At 39.2% G+C, this 19,209-nt stretch overlaps 1 protein-coding gene across 2 annotated transcripts in view; it reads right to left on the reverse strand.

Annotated features, from left to right (window-relative positions):
- The window catches only part of NUCKS1 (nuclear casein kinase and cyclin dependent kinase substrate 1), a 31,691-nt gene that overhangs the window by 11,948 nt on the left and 534 nt on the right, over positions 1–19,209 (reverse strand). Inside the window, exons 1-3 of one of the 2 annotated variants that reach the window (XM_014460922.2) lie at positions 13,279–13,331; positions 3,326–3,375; positions 602–707 (exon numbers count right to left, since the gene is read on the reverse strand). In XM_014460922.2, coding sequence (XP_014316408.1) covers positions 602–707; positions 3,326–3,375; positions 13,279–13,316 — 194 coding nt within the window. In that variant the 5' untranslated portion in view covers positions 13,317–13,331. Of the gene's footprint in view, positions 1–601; positions 708–3,325; positions 3,376–13,278; positions 13,332–19,209 lie in introns of those variants that run through there. The other variant, XM_006094838.3, reaches the window with a different exon arrangement.

Below are 19,209 nucleotides of genomic sequence, written 5' to 3' on the forward strand. Positions count from 1 at the left end.
GAAAACTACAGCATCCTGGTCTCATGAGGCAATTTTAGTTAAAATTACAACTCATCTGAACTCATTTATCAAACTAAGGGAAGGGAAACTGTCCCAAATTATTATATTATCTAAATAAAGGAGGATTATAGACAGTAAAACTCAGCAGACTATATATACTTGAAATTCTGTAAGCTTTAGTTATGATTCTACCAGTGATTTGTGACTGAATGTGAAAGGTCACTCATTCTTTGCTATTACTACAATGAAAATGTCAATACTAACCTTAGGTAACAAATTATATACTTAAAACAATCTTTCTGCTACATTCAGAGGTCTAAACGTAGACATCCCCGGAGACCACATTGGATTCCAGATTGAGTTCAAACAAGCCACATGTCAATGTCTAGACTCAGAAGCCCTGCCTAAGTTAAGATAAAATATGCAAAAATAATATTAAGCGAACCCGTAAGTGCCTTCCCAAAAGAAATGAAGATTCTCCAAATTTAGAGATCAGAAATTACCCTATCAGAGTGGTTGACAGAGTAATCAGGAACAAATTAACAATGCTTCTTGCCAAAAACAAAACAAAACAAAACAAAAAAAAAACAATGCTTTTTACCTATCTTCCTGTGAATTCTTCCCAGATCGCCTTTTATTTTTAGCTTCTCGTGGAGATGATCGAATTTTCTTAGCTGGAGGACCCGAATCTCTTCCATAATCTTCATCTACACAGCATTTTTCAAAAATCAATAAACTATATTATGATTTGTACATGTAGAAATTACCACTGCATTTTCTTAGATAATTATCTCCCATACTATTTAAATAATGAGGGGCAAGATTTTCCAAATAATTATTTTTTCATTAAAAAATAAAATAGCCTGGCAGGTGTGGCTCAGTGGTTGAGCGTAGATCAATGAACCAGAAGTTCACGGTTCATTGAGGGCCCAAACCCTGGTGTGGGCCATGAAGGAGGCAGCTAATCAATGATTCTCTCTCATCATTAATGTTTCTCTCTCTCTCTCCCTTCCTCTCTGAAATCAATTTTAAAAACATACACACACACACATTTTAAAAATAAATAAAATTCTTCTTTCCCAGTCTCACCACCTTATCATTTCCATTTCTGTATATTACCCTCTAGTCCTCATGTGTATGTTTTAATGTATCCTTAGCCAAATATCTCATCATTTGTATATCCTACCCTTTTTATTAAAGATTTTCCCATGTTTCCACACCTTTATATTTATTTGAAAACTATTATAGTAATATAAGCATTTTAAAATGTAAAGAACCCATGATTCTACAATGCTAATACAATTCCTGTTATCAAGTAAATTACTTTTAAATTAAAGTAGTAAGTATAGTATACTCTGGCATTTAAGAAAAATACCTCCAATTTCTTTCTTTTTAAAAAAATTTGATTTTAGCCCAACTGGCATGGCTCAGTGATTGAGTGTTGACCTATGAATCAGGAGGTCACAGTTCTATTCCCAATTAGGGCACATGCAGGGTTGCAGGCTTAATCCCCAGTAGGGGGCGTGCAGGAGGCAGCCAATCAATGATTCTCTTTCATCATTGATGTTTCCATCCCTCCCTCCCTTCCTCTCTGAAATCAATAAAAATATTTTTAAAATTTTGATCTTAGAGAGAGTGGAAGAGAGGGAGAGAGAACCATCGGTTTGTTCTACTTATTTATGCAAAATAACTTCAGTTTCAAAAACCCTATTAAACTAAAGAAAATTACCCCACCTTAAAAGGTGATTATTCCAAATGTGTTTACTACATCATTATACACGGAGCTTCAGCAATTATTAAAAGGTTGGCTACATTATAAATTCCATTATGGAATATCATACAACCATTAATAGGAATTTTTCAAGTAACTTCTAATAACAGGAGGCAGATACTAAGTAGGGGTGGTATAATAAGTAGGGGTGATATGGTAAAGGGAGAGAACCCAAAAATCCCACAGCAAGACCTCAACTAGATTTTTAAAGGGGTCGGTGTGGCTCAGTGGTTGAGCATCGACCCATCAAACAGGTCTCTGGTTCGATTCCTGGTCAGGATACAATGCCTGGGTTGCTGGATCAATCCCCGGCAAGCATGGTTCAATGGCAGGAGGCAGCCGATCAATAATTTTTCTCTCTTATCCATGTCTCTATCTCTCCCTCTTCCTTCCTCTCTCTCAAGTATCAATAAAAACATTTAAGGGAAAAAAGTCAAAACCTTTTTCAACAAATGGTTAAAATGGCCATTTGCTGGCTAATGGATCTTGAGTAATATCTTTGCTTCAGTTTCGTTATCTGCAAAATGGAAATAATAATATATATCCTATTTTAATAGCATTGTTCTGAGGATTAAATTTATAAATGCAAACATTCAGCAAGCATTTAATAACTAGTTAACTGCCATGCATCCAAAAACGCTTTTATCTCGCTTGCGTCTATAGACTCTTATGGCGCACAAAGGCGTAAATGTTAGTATTCCCTCTGAGAGGCTGGATTATTTTTAAAAAACTCTTCCTTATGCATTTTTTAAGTTTTCCCAAAGTGCACATATTATCTTTATAAAGTAAAATTAGATTTAAAAAAAATAGTAAATGCATCTGGAAAACAATAAAATTAGAAACATCTTATTCTTTTTTAAAAATATATTTTTATTGATTTTTTACAGAGAGGAAAGGAGAGGGATAGAGAGAAACATCGATATGAGAGAGAGACAAACATCAATCAGCTGCCTCCTGCACACCTCCCACTGGGGATGTGCCCGCAACCAAGGTACATGCCCTTGACCGGAATCGAACCTGGGACCTTTCAGTCCGCAGGCCGATACTCTATCCACTGAGCCAAACCGGTTAGGGCAGAAACATCATATTCTATAGAAACCTGTTCTGGCTAAGATTTAAGATACACTACTCATTCTATAATGAGTCAGTTCACAAATCAAAGTTGTTTCACAAAATACTCTCATCTTAGTTACTTTATTACACAAAAACGAAAATACTCTCTATTAAAAGGTACAAGTTTAAAATGAGATTATAGCAGGTTACATTAACTAATAAACACTGCATGAGAATTATTGCACACGTAAACTTTGGACTGCAAAACCAAGAAAAAATTATTCAATGTTTACATGAGTAATTTACTAAGGAAAACTTAAAATCCATGCAAGTTCAAGTTTTATTTTGGGTGACACAGATCTTAATGTAATTTAGATACATAAATAGTCTAAATATTAAAAATTAAAAACTTATTCCAAAAGCCTTGTAAAAAGTACATAAACTAGTGATTCTTCCACTACTAGGGTTCAACTCATAATTTATTGAAATCACAAAACTTACCAGCATCATCAGATTCCTGAAACTGTGAATAATCAACGACCTTCCTATTTCTGTAGAAAGAAAAATTCTAATTAAGATAATAAAAATGTAGGACTTTCCAAGATATTAGCATACACATTTCTTTTTCCTAAAACAATTAGAAAAACATTTTTCAACAAACTCCCATCTCATCCAAAAGACTTCATATATATTTTTTGTTTTTATTAATTGATTTTAGAAAGAGAGAGGAAGGGGGTAGGGGAGAGAAACATAGACTTATTGTTCCACTTATTTATATATTCATTGATTGATTTTTTGTATATGTCCTGACCAAGGATTGAACTCAAAACTTGGACATATCAGGACGCTCTAACCAACTGAGCTACCTGGCCAGGACATAAATGTTTTTCTTACTGCTATATACACGTATGTATGTATACCTGATAAACAAGGTTATTAATGAGTTTTTTCAAGATGAAGTGATTTTTAAATACTATAATACAATTACATTATAAGATATAAATCCTAGTGACAGTAAGTTAAGCCTTACGAAGGGGAAGAAAAAAATGGAATCATTCAAGATTCTTATAATCTCAAACAAACCTTAATTTGTATTTCCCTACTTTATATACAGGGTGGGGGAAAGGTAGGTTTACAGTTGTGAATACTCAATACACAGTTTATTATTTACAGTGTATTTACAGTGTATTATTATTTTCCATACAAACAATTGTAAACCAACTTTCATTCCACTCTGTATAAAAGTGTCCATGTAGATATATCCAGATAGCCTGGCTTTCAGAGAGCCTTAGAGGCACTGTAACTAAATGATACTGAACAAGTGAACCGAAAAGATTAAGAGAAACAAACCACCAACACTGAGCAGAGGGTTTTATAATAAAGATTAAGATACCACTTAAATTCAAAGACAGGATGGTCAGAATCCAAGGACTGGTAGAACTACTATATAGTATGCAAAAAAGATAGGCGTAGGAATGAATTCTGAGAACATACTTGGAGTGATGTTCAATGGTATAGACACACGCTTGGCTTTAGAGAAAAAAGAAAGGCTCTTAAGGAATGTTGCCTTCTGTTTTTCTTTATTCTACCAACAATGAACCTTCTCAACTTACTGCCTCAATGGGTCAAGATGCAAAATTTAAAAATATGTTCCAATTACAGTTGAGCCTTTGAAGTGCATGAGTCCACTTATAACATTTTTTATCTTCTAAACAGATGACATAAATTTACAGTATTAATATAGTACAGTGCTGTAAATGTATTTTCTCTTCCTTACTATTTTAATATCTTTCTCTAGCTTACAAAAATCACATGATTATAGCAATAGATGCAGAATAAGCATTTGACAAAATCCAACACCCATTTTTGATAAAAATTCTCAGCAAAGTGGGAATAGAGGGAGCATACCTCAACATAATAAAGGCCATATATGACAAAACTACAGCCAACATCATACTCAATGGGCAAAGCTAAAACCATTTCCTCTAAGAACAGGAACAAGACAGGGATGTGCACTTTCACCACTCTTATTCAACATAGTACCGGAAGTCCTAGCCACAGCAATCAGACAAGAAGAAATAAAAGGCATCCCATAGAAAATGAGGAAATAAAACCCTCATTATTTGCAATGACATAATATTGTACATAGAAAACCCTAAAGACCCCATCAAAAAACTACTAGATTTAATAAATGAATTTGGCAATGTAGTAAGATACAAAATCAACACCCAAAAATCGATGGCTTTTTAATACACCAATAATGAATTCTCAGAAAGAGAAACTAAACAAGCAATCCCATTTATCACTGCAACAAAAAAAGTAAAATACTTAGGAATAAACTTAACCAAGGAAGTAAAAGACTTGTACTCGGAAAATTACAATACAGGACATTGAAAAAAGAGATTGAGGAAGATATAAACAAGGGGAAGAATATACCATGTTCATGGAGAAAATTAACATCATTAAAATGTCCATACCACCCAAAACAATCTATACATTCAATGAAATCCCTAATAAAATACCAACAGCATATTTCACAGATCTAGAACAAATGCTCTAAGTGGTGTTGGGAAAATTGGACAGACGGAAAAAAAATGAAGCTAGACTACACTCAAAATGGATAAAAGACTTAAATGTAAGTTGTGAAACCATAAAAATCCTAGAAGAAACTAAAGGCAGCAAAATCTCAGACATCTCTCATAGCAATATGTTTATAGATACATATTGGGACTACATCAAAATAATAAGCTTCTGCACAACAAAAGAAACCCATCAACAAAACTGTTTGGCTCAGTGGATAGAGCAGCTGCCTGCAGACTGAAGGGTCCCAGGTTCAATTCCAGTCAAGACACATGTCTGGGATTGCAGGCTTGATCCCCAGTAGGGGGCGTGCAGGAGGCAGCCGATCAATGGTTCTCTCTTATCATTGATGTTCCTATCTTTCTCTCCATCTCCCCTCCTCTCTGAAATCAATTTAAAAAAATGCTCAATTAAAAGAAAAACAAAAATGACCGGAGAACTTATTTGGCAATGATACATCTGATAAAGGGTTAATGTCCAAAACATATAAGGAAATGGGCATACAACTTAACAAAAGGAAAGGGTCTAAATAGACTTCTCCAAAGTAGACATACAGATGGCCAAGAGACATACAAAAACTAGAGGCTCAGTGCACAAAATCGTGCATGGGTAGGGTCCCTAGGCCAGTGATGGCGAGCCTATGAATTCATTTTTTTGGTTGATTTTTCTTTGTTAAATGGCCTTTAAATATATAAAATAAATACCAAAAATATAAGTCTTTGTTTTACTATGGTTGCAAATATCAAAAAATTTCTATATGTGACACAGCACCAGAGTTAACCCTTTGCACCCCGCTGTCCCCTCTCAGGGGACATCGGAATTCTAGCATATCACTCGGATGTCCCCTCTCAGGGGACATTGCAGTTTATTACTGATTACGGGGAATTGAGTTATTTCAACGCAACTTTTTGAGACATGCATGTTTCCCTGAAGTTTTATCTTGAAATGGCACAAGAAATTAAATCAAAATATCGTAAAATTACTAAGATATATACAAGAAATGTCAGCGGGTTTTGTGTCGGATTAAACAATAAACTACATATTCCCGATGTGGGACAAAGAAAACGGGACTGCATTGTGTGTTCTAACAGGAAAACACCTGGTGGCAGGCATCAAACCACTTATTACTGTCAAACATGCACTAATCAGCCTGCAATGCATATTGGGGAGTGTTACAAAACTTACCATACTGTACAAAATTATAAACAATAAAATATTGTTTTTTTTGCAAATATACATTCCTCGATGTCACCCAATTCATATAAGTCCAATATCATTATAATACGTTACTTGGTTCCAAAATTATACTAAATAATACGAGGGTCTGTAAATGCACGTTTCCTCCGCAAAGTAGTGTCGAGTAGCTGGTAGCCAATGTCCAGAATGGTTCGGAGTGCAAAGGGTTAAGTTAGGGTTTTTCAAAATGCTGACACGCCGAGCTCAAAAGGTTTGCCATCACTGCCCTAGGCCTAGCCTGCGATCAGGGCCATCTTCTGCCCGCTTGACAGTCCCCAGTCCCACCCCACCGCCACCCACCCCGGTTACCCATGGTTCCCTGTTCGCCATCCAGCGATCGGAGCCTACAGGCCAGGGGGAGGGACCAAGAGGTGGTCAATGCACCTCATAGCAACCGGTCTATCGGTCGTTCTGGTCATTATGCCATTATGGTTGCTGGCCTTTTATAGTATAGGATGCTCAGTCACTGATCATCAGAAAGATGCAAATTAAAACAACAATGAGGTATCACCTCACATCTGTCAGAATGGCTACCATCAACAAATGACAAGTGCTGGTGAGGATGTGGGGAAAAGGGAACCCTGCTAGTGGGAATGCAGACTGGTGCAACCATTATGGAAAACAGTATGGAGTATCCTCAAAAGATTAAATATGATACTGCCATTTGACTCAGTAATCCCACTTCTGGGAATATATTCTAAGAAATCTGAAACATCAATCAGAAAGAATGTATGCACCCCTATGTTCATAGCAGCACAATTTACAATAGCTAAGATCTGGAAACAGCCCAAGTGTCCATCAGTAGGTGAGTGGATAAAGAAGCTATGGTTAAAAAAAAAAATAGCTGTGGTACATTTATATCATGGAATATTATGCAGCAGTAAATAAGAAGGATCTCTTACCCTTCGAGACAACATAGAGAGACCTGGAGAGTATTATGCTAAGCAAAACAAGCCAGTCAGAGAAAGACAAGTATCATGCGATCTCACTCATTATGTGGAATCTAATGAACAAAATAAACTGATGAACAAAATATATCCAGAGACATAGAAGCACAGAGCAGACTGTGGAATCTCAGAGGGAAGGCTGGGAGGGGGGTTGCAGTGATCAACCAAAGAACTTGTATGCATATGTGCACAACCCATGGACACAGATAGAAGCGGTCATGGGAGGGAAAAAGGGGACATATATAATACTTTTAACAATAAAGATTTTTTTTAAAACCACAAAAATAAAATCATTTTTTCAAGCTTAAGCACTCACAAAATCTATCAAAGTTTGGTGGCCAGTGTGTGTGTGGATATGATGCTGCTGCCGTGTGTATTATATGTACTAGGCCAACAGTCGCCAACCTTTCAGACCTCACAGACCACCAGTGGTCTGCAGACCACTGGCTGGCAACTGCTGTACCAGGCTATTGGACTTTAGACAATCTAATTCAACCTTATCCATAACTTATCCTACCAAGGGAATAACTGAGAACCTCCCTTGATCTACCAAGGCTGCCTGTTCTAAAAAAATTCTAATAATGAAACAATTCTCAATGAGGTGGAATCTGTATCTGAAGTCCACTCACCAATTCTATCTTGTCTACCTTCTGAGATTTACCATGGTCTAAATCTAACCCCTCCTCCCTTAAAAAATACATATGACAGTTTCCACTTTTTCCTTCAAGGCTAAATAGTAAGAGTTCCCTTTAACTCTTCCTTACAACATATTTCAAGCATCCTCACAACCTAGTTGCTTTCCTCTACACCACTTCAGATTAAAATCTATGCAAGTAGTGCCCCAATCTAAACATAATAAGATGGTTTTAAAAAGGTGTGTGGAGGAGGGGGAGCAGATCAGAATTATGACCTTACTCTTCCCATTTGTACTAATGCAATCCAAGATCTCAGTTGCCTTTTGGGGCTGTTATATCACACAATGGACTGGATATTGCAATTAAAATGACTAAAACCTCCTTTCCTCAAAATCTAAGACCTTTTTGTATTCCGATACTTCTACATATTTTTCTTTCTCAAATTCATATTATCCACAAACTTAATCAGCATAGGCCTTTTAAGGCATCAGTGGAAGTATTCTTCCAGGTTGATATCAATCTGTGCATTGGCCTTCTCTGGGTATGGCTACTGAGGCCCAAGTCCATCACAGAAAACTATCATTCTGCCCACATTTCTTCATTTTCCCCACAAGGACCTCATGTGAAGCGCTGTCAAAATTCCTGTTGAAAGAGAACCCCATTTTTAATAATATTCTTTTACTCTAATAAAATTTAAAAAAAAATTTTTAAATATATTGTTATTGGTTTCAGAAAGGAAGGGATAGGGAGAGACAGAAACATCAATGATGAGAGTCACTGATTGGCTGCCTCCTGCACGGCCCCTATTGGGGATCAAGCCAGCAACCCGGGTACATGCCCTTGACCTGAATCGAACCCGGGACCCTTCCATCCACAGGCCCATGAACCAAACTGGCTAGGGCGTCTAATAAAATTTTTAAAAAGCAAATGAGGTTGTTTAATGATAGTTAAAACATTTTAGGAATAAACCTTTTTTGTTCAAACAAAATATTCCCAGGAACCACAAAAATTAAACACACAATGTTTAATTTAAATAATTTTAAGAACATAAATTTATCTTATTTAAATTTTCCAACTTATGTTCTGTAAAGATAGGTTTCCTAAAGGCTTCCTGGTCAGATCAATTTAGATATTATCACCTTCGTTTAAGAAGGTTTAAATGTTTAAATGTTCAAACTTTGAAAGATTTGCATTAAAGAAACATACTAAATTACCTATGTTGTAAAAACAAAATTTGAATCAAATGCCTGAGATATCCCTGAAAGCGAAAAACACTGATCTATGAGACTCGTTTTTTTTGTGAACCAATGTTGACTTTTACCAATCATTACAACAGCAGTTACTATGTGCCAGATATTTCACCTAAATTCTCATTTAAGAGCGCTTTCCCCCTGGGAGCATACCTACCCCCATCCTTTCAACCTCTTCTTGCCCCCAGGCTCATTACCTTTGCCTTTCTCTCTCCTAAGCTCCATGGGCCCTTATTCTGCTTCTGTAACTTGTTTCCTGAGCCTACAATGCCCATCTGGCTCACTTCTACTACCTACCTCTGTAACTTTTAAAATAAACTTAAAATCCTAACTTAATTCTCACAACAATCTCCCGAGGAGCTAATTAATATCAATTTAATTTTATCTGAAGAACCTAAAGCTCAGAAAGGCTAAGTAGCATGACTACAGCACAAGCCTCAAAATGGTAGTCAATTTTCCAACTCTAAACCCCACAGGGTACTGATGATACTTGCTGCCTCTCAAAACTTCCTATACATTCACACAAATCTAACTACCCTATAGAACTGATGTCACTGAAGTTTCTGCATATTAACTACTAGAGGCCTGGTGCACAACCCTCGGCCTGGCCTGTGCCCTCTTGCAACCCAGGACCCCTCAGGGGATGTCGGACTGCTGGTTTTGGTCCAATCCCCACAGGCCAGGCCGAGGGACCCCCCCCCCAACCGGTGCACAAATCCATGCACTGGGCCTCTAGTATGCATATAAGATCTTTGGTTAATCTCTTCCCACCCTCCCCCCTCCCCTCTGAGATTCATCAGTCTGTTCCATGTTACTATGCCTGTGCATTGAGAATCTGCTCTCTGGTGGTCAGTGTGCGTCATAGCTACTGAACAGTCAAAGGGTCGCTTAGGCTTTTATATAGATTCCCCCCCTCTTTAAAACTTAGGACATTTATCTTTCTCCATTCTTCTATCCCTCAAAGATTACTCATATGCCAAATATTTTCAGCATATAAGAATACTACAGGCCCAGTGCACAAAAATTCATGCACTGGAAGGGGGGGGGGGGAGTGGCCCTCAGCCTGGCCTGCCCCCTCTCTCTCACAGTCCGGGAGCCCTCAGGGGTGGGAGGCGACCTGGCGATCAGGGGAAGGCGATGCCCCATCACACCTCTGCTGTTGCCACTGCCGGCAGAGCAAGCCTTGGCTGGCCCTGGGCGGCTGGGCAGCCGCCATCCGAGGTTTGCCCACACCTTGGGCAAGCCCTGGGGGGCTGAGGGGACTCCGGAGGCAGGCGCGGCAAGGCCGGGCTGAGGGAACTGGGCGCTGCCATCATCTTTGAGGGCGTGACAGTCAATTAGCATATTCCCTCATTGGCTGTGGGAGTCACCATCTTTGTGATGGTATGACAGCCAATTAGCATATTCCCTTTTTATTAGATTGGATTATTTCATAGAAGCCAGGATACTTGAACTGAATTCAGGGTAATTTCTTGCAAATGCTTCATTTATTTTGGGCTTTAAGTTCCTTTTGGCTATGATATATTGTTCTCACTGCATCTCATATAATTTGTTATTTACTATTAAACAAAATTTAAAAACAGTCACAGGATATAAAGCAAAAAGTAAAACATATTAAGCAACAACAAAAAAATTATAGCAAAGAGCTCCTATAAGTTTTCAAATGGAAAAATCAAGTTTCTATTTTCTGCAGAAAAGGGAACAGAGTAAAGTTCTGAATGATGAACTAGGCACATCTGTTTATTAAATAATTGTCCAAATCCCTTACTAAACCTTCTTTTAAAAATCAACATAATGTCTTAGTCCAGATGAATAAATATTAACTCTTGTACAGCACCCCTTATTTCCAAAATAATCAAATTATCTCCGTATAAGAAAATATATTGTTAATATATATTTTTTTATTTCAGAGAGAAAGGGAGAGGGAGAGATAGAAACATCAGTGATGGGAGAGAATCACTGATTAGCTGCCTCCTACTGGGGACTGTGCCCAAAACCTGGGCATGTGCCCTAACAGGGAATCATCGAACCTACTGGTTCATAGGTCCACACTCAACCGCTAAACCACATGGGCCTGGCAGGAAAATGTTCTAAGTCATACAAATTTCAGTGAGCATGAGATCAAGTATTACATAAGTAAAGTGGGCTAGATTTTTACCAACAGAAGTTTAGTGCAAACCATATACAATTAGGGACAGAGAAACCTCAAGCAAATGAAACTGAAGGGGTACCAGATGTGCACATTACCAAGCAGAGGCCTGTGTAGTAGAGAGGGTGTCTGAAACCTCAGTGGAATATTTCCCGTTGTATTAACCCTATCCCCAGGGACAAATCTGTAGCTCTACAAAGTCAGGTTTATTGACTCATACAATGAAGGCAATGACATCAAGTGTGGAGCATCTCACCAAACTGGGAAAATAACAGGATTTAGGGAAAAGTAGAATTTAGGTGAAATTTAAATGAAGCAGTGCTTTGATAGGCCCAATAGGACAATAGGACTGTGTGTAAAGGGGTTAAGATTAAGTCTGGACTGCAAAGTGGACCACTCATCGTATTTGTAAGCAAGTTAAGGTAGATGTGGCCTGTGTGTCCAGAAACCCCTCCTCTGAAGCTCTGAAGTTGTAAATTGTGGCTGGTTCTCCATGTCAAAAGGACTTTGCTCTTTCTGACAAATGTGTGATGTTTCATTCTTATTGATCTAATTTCAATCAGACAAGTTCCTGATAGTCTCTGATTTTAGAGAATCATTATAAATCTTTATAGATGCAGCATGTCTGTGGAATTCAGAGAGCTGTGTCTATTATCCTGACCCAATGAAAAGCAGGTGGATTTTTACTTCTCAGTAAAGCTAATTTTTAGTTTCTCAAGCAGTTCATCTTCTGGGTCATTTTGTCTTGAGAGGTGAAACCCTTGTTTAGCAGGTAACTGAACAGGTGCACAATTTAAAAAATAGATATGCACTAAAAAGCATCTGAAAATGTTATACCCAGTTGAAACACTTTTGGCAACCTGTGGTCTCCTCAACCTAAGTATTCCAAAGGCCTATGATTATGGCTATTTATGTAGTAGTTATTTAAAAGCATGGCAATGCAATTCTTGAAACAATCAGTTCCACTTTCTAGGATCTATATAGTAATACATTTTTAAAGACAAAACAAAGGGATGCCCCAGTTTCACCAAAGTAGTCCTGTGGTAAATATTTTCTTCTATTTTGTACAACATAGCAGTCGCCTAAATTAAGATTCGATCTCTAGTCTCAACAATCCAAGAAGATACTTCTTCATCTAGTAATGAGTCACATTTATTTACTTATTTATTTACAGTTAAAACTTTAAAAAAACAAATAGAACTAACACTTCACAGCATTCTCAGTAACTTCTTTGTTATTAAGTTCAAGCAACCAATTTTGCAATGCAACCCATCTGGACATGCAGACTCTAAATCTTATTAACTCCAGAAGGGCACCACTCACATGGACTATAATGTAGATGTAATATGGATGATGTCGCGGAGATACACAATATGGCGGCCTAGTTTTTATTTCTGGAAGTAAATAAAACCAATCTCCCTTCATTCAAAATTACTTTCTCTTCATACTAGTTTTTAGACCTGAAAGAAACCTATGAGACAAAGTTTAAAAATTATAAAATGCTTTGTAAATGCAAGGTGCTAGTATTCAAATGGAGTTCACCATTTCCATTATATAAACCTAAGCAGAGGTTGGATTTCTTTTGCTGTACCATGTTACTTTCCCACAACAGTTCCACTGCTAATTGATTTAAAACACTAAAAATGCAACAACTTACCTTACTTTATAACTTTTGTCAAGCTCAAACAATTCCATTTTTAATCTTAATTTTCTTCTAATTATAATGTACTAATGGGTGTTATAGGTGTTGAATCTTTTCAAATGCCATAGTTTTTCTCGTTTAGTCTTTTTTTTATGATGAATCTGAAAGATTTTAAGTTTTATTCCTGGGACAAATACTAATTAATCATATATATTTTAATACACATTGTATTCAGTTAGCTAATATCCTGTTTGGCATTTTTGCACCTATACTTACACTAAAATGAACCCATTCATTGTCTTAGCATATTCTTTAGGTGGATTTGGAATCTATTCACTTTAGTCACGAGGAAATGTCCTTGTATTATAAAATGTATAAACTTAAAGCAATACCACTTACCTAACATTCACATTTCTTCCTACAAAAGCTTCACACTACACTTCACATTTCCCTCTACATTCAGGTATCTTTCTTTAATCCCTTCACATATTCTTCCACTCCTTCCAAAACAACTGTCTTTTTCTCCACTGCCCTCCCTCCCCCCAAACTCACTTAATTTTTTTAAAATATATTTTTATTGATTTCTGAAGAGATAGAAACATGGATGAGAAACATTGATTGGCTGTCTCCTGCACACCTCCCAATGGATTAAGCCCACAACCTAGACATGTGCCCTGTCCAGGAATCAAACCAGAGGCCTCTAGGTGCATGGGTTAAGCACACAGGCCACCCCTCCCACCCCCCAGCTCACTTTTTAAAAAAATATATTTTATTGATTTTTTTACAGAGAGGAAGGGAGAGGGATAGAGAGTTAGAAACATCGATGAGAGAGAAACATCGATCAGCTGCCTCCTGCACACTCCCTACTGGGGATGTGTCCGCAACCAAGGCACATGCCCTTGACCGGAATCGAACCCGGGACCCTTGAGTCTGCAGGCCGATGCTCTATCCAGTGAGCCAAACCGGCTAGGGCCCAGCTCACTTTTAAAGTTGGTCTTCCCTACAAAAGTCCTATTATGAACTGTAACCCCCTCCAGAGACAGCAAAGTGCACTACTATCATGAAAAGAGTAACGCTTCATGGCAGTATCTCACAGGAAAGACCATATGGCTTTGGGTTGGCCACACTTGGGATTTGAATTCCTCCTTCACTTAGTAATAGTTAGGTGAACTGGACCTGTCACTTAATTTCGTTAAGCCTCAGTTACCTCACATATGAAATGGAGATAATATACCAGTATACCATGCCTTAAGAGTTATTTCAAGATTTTGAAATATGTTAACGTACCTGGCAGAGTATTTTGGTAAACCGGATTTGACTTAAACAATGAGGTCATGAGTTCAATTCGGTCAGGGCACATGCCTGGTTGCAGGCTTGATCCCCGGTAGGGGGCATGCAGGAGGCAGTCGATAGATATTTCACTCTCACATTAATGTTTCTCCCTCTTCCTCTCTCTCTCTAAAAATGAAAAACAAAAACACAACACGGGCACATTTTCTGTAAAATATTTTCTATAAAGAATAAAAAAACCTATGCATGCAGAAAATTCTTGCCACTGAAGAGATTACTAAACTTAAAAAGTCTATCTTCATGCCAAATACTAGGAAGGAAAAACTGGTACCATGGAAAGAAGGCCAGGTTTGCATTCAGAAAACTTGAGTTCAAATCTTGGCCATGCTTTTAATAGTTCTATGACCTCAAGTAACATAATCTTTAAGCTTATTTCATCATCTGTTATGTAGGAATTTTTAAAAAAATCCTACCATACAGGGTTGTAATGAGGATAAAACAAGTTAGAGTGAAAGCCTCTAGTAAAGTGACTCTATTTTCAGTAAACTACTTTGAAATGTTGAACAATTAACTCCCCCTATTATTCAGGCTTTGTCAATTATGTGAGTAATTTTTGAAAGTAAAGTCTACAGAAGAGTTTACATCTTCTTAGAGCAGCGGTTCTCAACCTGTGGGTCGCGACCCCTTTGGCAGTCGAACGACCCTTTCACAGGGGTCGCCTAAGACCATCCTGCATATCATATATTTACATTACTATTCATAACAGTAGCAACATTACAGTTATGAAGTAGCAATGAAAATAATTTTATGGTTGGGTCACAACATGAGGAACTGTATTTAAAGGGCCAGAAGGTTGAGAACCACTGTCTTAGAGGAAAATGATATGTAAATAGTAATAAAATGTACAGATCCAAGGTTAGCCGCCCCCCCCCCCAATCTGGATGTAGAGAATAAGAGATATAAGGAACCAGTCTAAACCACATTTATTAGGCTACTAAACTTTTCATGTCTTCCTGTGCATACTTGGTATCATAAATCCCAAGCTATCAGGAATTTCCAGTTTACCCTTTAACTTTTTGAAACTAATATTCTGGTGAGTATCAATTTTTAGAATCTAGACATATCTCAAACAGAATTTCCTTGGAAAAGAAATCTGGAATCTTGGGAAAGCTGTTAATTCTCAGCATAATTATAAACATAAAAGTTATTTTATATTAATCTGCAAGAGCCTATAATTTCACATATAAACTTTCAATGTTAAAGGTTCCCTGCAATCTGAAGTATTAAACCAGTGGTCAGCAAACTGCGGTCCCTTGAGTGTGGCTCTTCCACAAAATACCACGTGCGGGCGCACACGTACAGTGCGATTGAAACTTCGTGGCCACACTCAAGGGGCCAAAGAGCCGCATGTGGCTCGCGAGCCGCAGTTTGCCGACCACTGTACTAAACAAAAAACAAGATATCGCCCTGGCCTGTGTGGCTCAGTTGGTTGGAGCATCGTCAGGTACACAAAAAGGTGGCGGGTTCGATTACCAGTCAGGGCACATACCCAGTTTGTGGGTTCCATCCCTGGTTGGGATGCAACGGATCGATGTTTCACTCTCTCTTCCTAAAAGTCAATTAAAAAAAAAAAAAGACAAGATATCAAGTACACTTGCCCTACAAAGAAAGGAGCAAATAAATTGATCTGAGTAACTTGGATCATGTACAAACTGGGAGGAGAGGAGATCTCTGGAGAATATAACAAGCTGAATTTCAAGAAACCTGGTTTCTAGTCTGAGCAAGTCGTAAATCTCTCTGAACTTTCTCATCTTTTACAAGCAATAGCATTTTTCTTCCTCCCTCACAGTTAGGAGTCATGGAAGCACTTTGAAAAGTTAAGTTCCATACAGCTCTAGCTGGTTTGGCTCAATGGATAGAGCATCAGCCTGTGGATTGAAGGGTCCCAGGTTCCATTCTGGTCAAGGGCACATGCCTGGGTTGCAGGCTCAGTCCCCAGTAGGGGGCGTGCAGGAGACAGCCAATCAGTGATTCTCTCTAATCACTGATGTTTCTATCTCTCCCTCTCTGAAGTCAGTAAGAAAAATATATATTCAAAAAAAGTTCCATACACTACAATTTTGTCAATATTTACCAGGAAGAAGGTGATAAAGTGATAACTATACAGAAAGGGGGAGGGGAAGGATGAGCAAGACTGAATGAGAAATCTAGGTTCTACTAGACCCAATCTGGCACCCACTAGTGTGTGATACAAGGCACTTCATTTGTTCAGGTTCCCATTAAGTCCCTTGAAAAATAAATTAGCTTAAATTTTTTTCTAACTCCAAGACTAATTTTATGTTATAAATTTGAATCCAAGGCCTAAAATATTTGCGCTCATTTATATATGAGTCAGACACTGTAAAAGGTAAGGATAATAATACTATATGTTACACACATCTGTGGAAATCCCTGCTGTAGCTTATTCCCATTTGAAAACTAGTGAAAGCAGCTATTAATAAATCTTCTTTAAATGCTTAGGTTAATGTGAAAATGAATAATATTTACAGTATTCTGAAAACCAAATAAACCTCAAAATTACATATAGGCCTAAGGGAAGAAACATACTCCAAAACAAGATGTGCTGATACTATTATTTCCCAAAATGATTTTTTCTGTTTTTAAACAAGGCTGATTATTCTAAATCAATGTCGACTATTAATTTTTTATTAAATGCCCACAGGTACATAGATCTTCAATTACACCTTGAAGCAAAAGCACTTCCCTAAGAGGACTTTTTAAATTGCAAGTTTAACCAACCACCAAATTCATGTTTAGTTATTTCTGCTTTATTATTGGTCTTGAGTATATTAAAGATTTCAAAAAATAGTTAGAGACTATCACTAAAATATATAATAAAAAACCAAGTTGCTTTGAAATAATTTTAAAGTGATCCCAAAAAAGCCCACAATATATTAACTTCATGCGTCATTTAGGAGCAAATACAGAGTTAAAATTATTTTTAACACATACTGAGCAAGAAAAAGGTTGTGCAGAAATCCCAATGCCTCCAAAAAACTTATAGAGCATGATTAATATATTTGTCTCCACCTGGTGATATTAAAAATCCAGTTTTCAAGTAAAATAAAGTTCTGCTTGTGTTCCAGTATTTAAATCTGGAAACACATTCAGGCATATAGAGAACGTCACATTAAACCCATCAAAGCCTAGGTGGACTTAAGGTTAAAAAGCAGAGAAAAAAATACGGTACAATTCACCACACAGTAATTACTTGAGGAAGACAGAAGGTCCAACGCAGATGAAACAAATATTGATCATCTATTTGACCTGATCCTCAAGAAAATATTCTACATAAATGGATGGGATACATAGGTAAGTTTTATGCCAAAAAAAGGTATGCATACGGTAACCTGAAATACCTATTCAGACTCCTTGCAAAAAGTTGGCTAAACTCTTCCCGGTGGTGATGGCGAGTTATCAGAGACGGGGGTTGAAATGAGAAGGCAGAAAAGCGAGTCAGGTAGTTGGAACTCGCCCCGCGCCCATCCCGAGCGCGGGGCACGCAGGGCCACACCACCACCCGCTGGAGACGGACGGCCTAGTCGGGAAACAGGACCGAGGAGAACAAACCCCGGTCCAGGGGTTGCAAACGTCTTCACAGCGCCAGGTCGGAGCACTTCCGTTTCTCCCAACACTTGGAAGAGGGGAAGCAACTCTTACACACGTTAAAACCATACCTTTACGTACTTATCCAGAAAACACTATGCCAAGTAGCCAACTCCTTACATCGAAAACGTCACGGACATCCCATGCAGTCGTACTGGCAACAGCCCTCCTTCCTCCTCCCCGAGGCCCCCACGGACGGCGTCCAGCCACACCCCTCCACAAATGGCACATTCCATACCACCGCCGGGAGGACGGCGAAGGACGAGCCCACCGTCCGCGGGGGGACAGCGAACTTGTTGAAATTCTCAGAATAAAGTCCAACGGCGAACCGAACAGAAGCCCTTCATTATTAAAGTTGCCGGGGTAAAGAGAGGGTTACAAAAACCTCGCGACGTGTACGCCGCTGGGAGTCGGGAGCTAGCGGGACCGAGAACCGCCCGAGATCTGTCTGGGTCGCGCTGCCAACCCGCACCTCCCGGAGGAAGGGCGCTTCCCCGAGGACAGGCACAGCGAGACGGAGGGTCAGGGCGACCCCGGAGGCTCCCACCCGCTCCGAGCTGGGGGAGCCGCAGCAGTCATTCCCCAGCGACCGGCTCGGAACTCACACGGGCCGGAGGGGGCACAGGACGGGCCCCGCCCACGCCCGATGCCGGAGGCGGGGCCCGCGGCGGAGCTGCCCTCCTCCTCCGCGTGGAACACTCCGGGCCGCTGGAAAAAGTGCGGTGCGCCCCAGCCCCCAACGCGAGCAGAGGCGGGGAAGGGGCGAGACGGGTGTCAGCGCTCCTCCTCGCGGAAGGTGGGGGGCCCCAGCCCGGCTCCGCCGCAGTCCCCGCGGCGGGATCCCGGGGGCCGGCCCCGAGGAGGTGGGGCCTGGGTGGGGCCACTGACTCCACACCCCTCCCCCTCCGGCCGCTGGCGGTGCAGGGAACACCCCGCCCGCGCGAGTGCGGCGGGTGGGGGAGGCAGCCGAGCAGCCGGGAGCCCGGCCGC

Source organism: Myotis lucifugus, unplaced genomic scaffold (assembly GCF_000147115.1).
Source record: "Myotis lucifugus unplaced genomic scaffold, Myoluc2.0 scaffold_145, whole genome shotgun sequence".
Taxonomy (NCBI): domain Eukaryota; kingdom Metazoa; phylum Chordata; class Mammalia; order Chiroptera; family Vespertilionidae; genus Myotis; species Myotis lucifugus.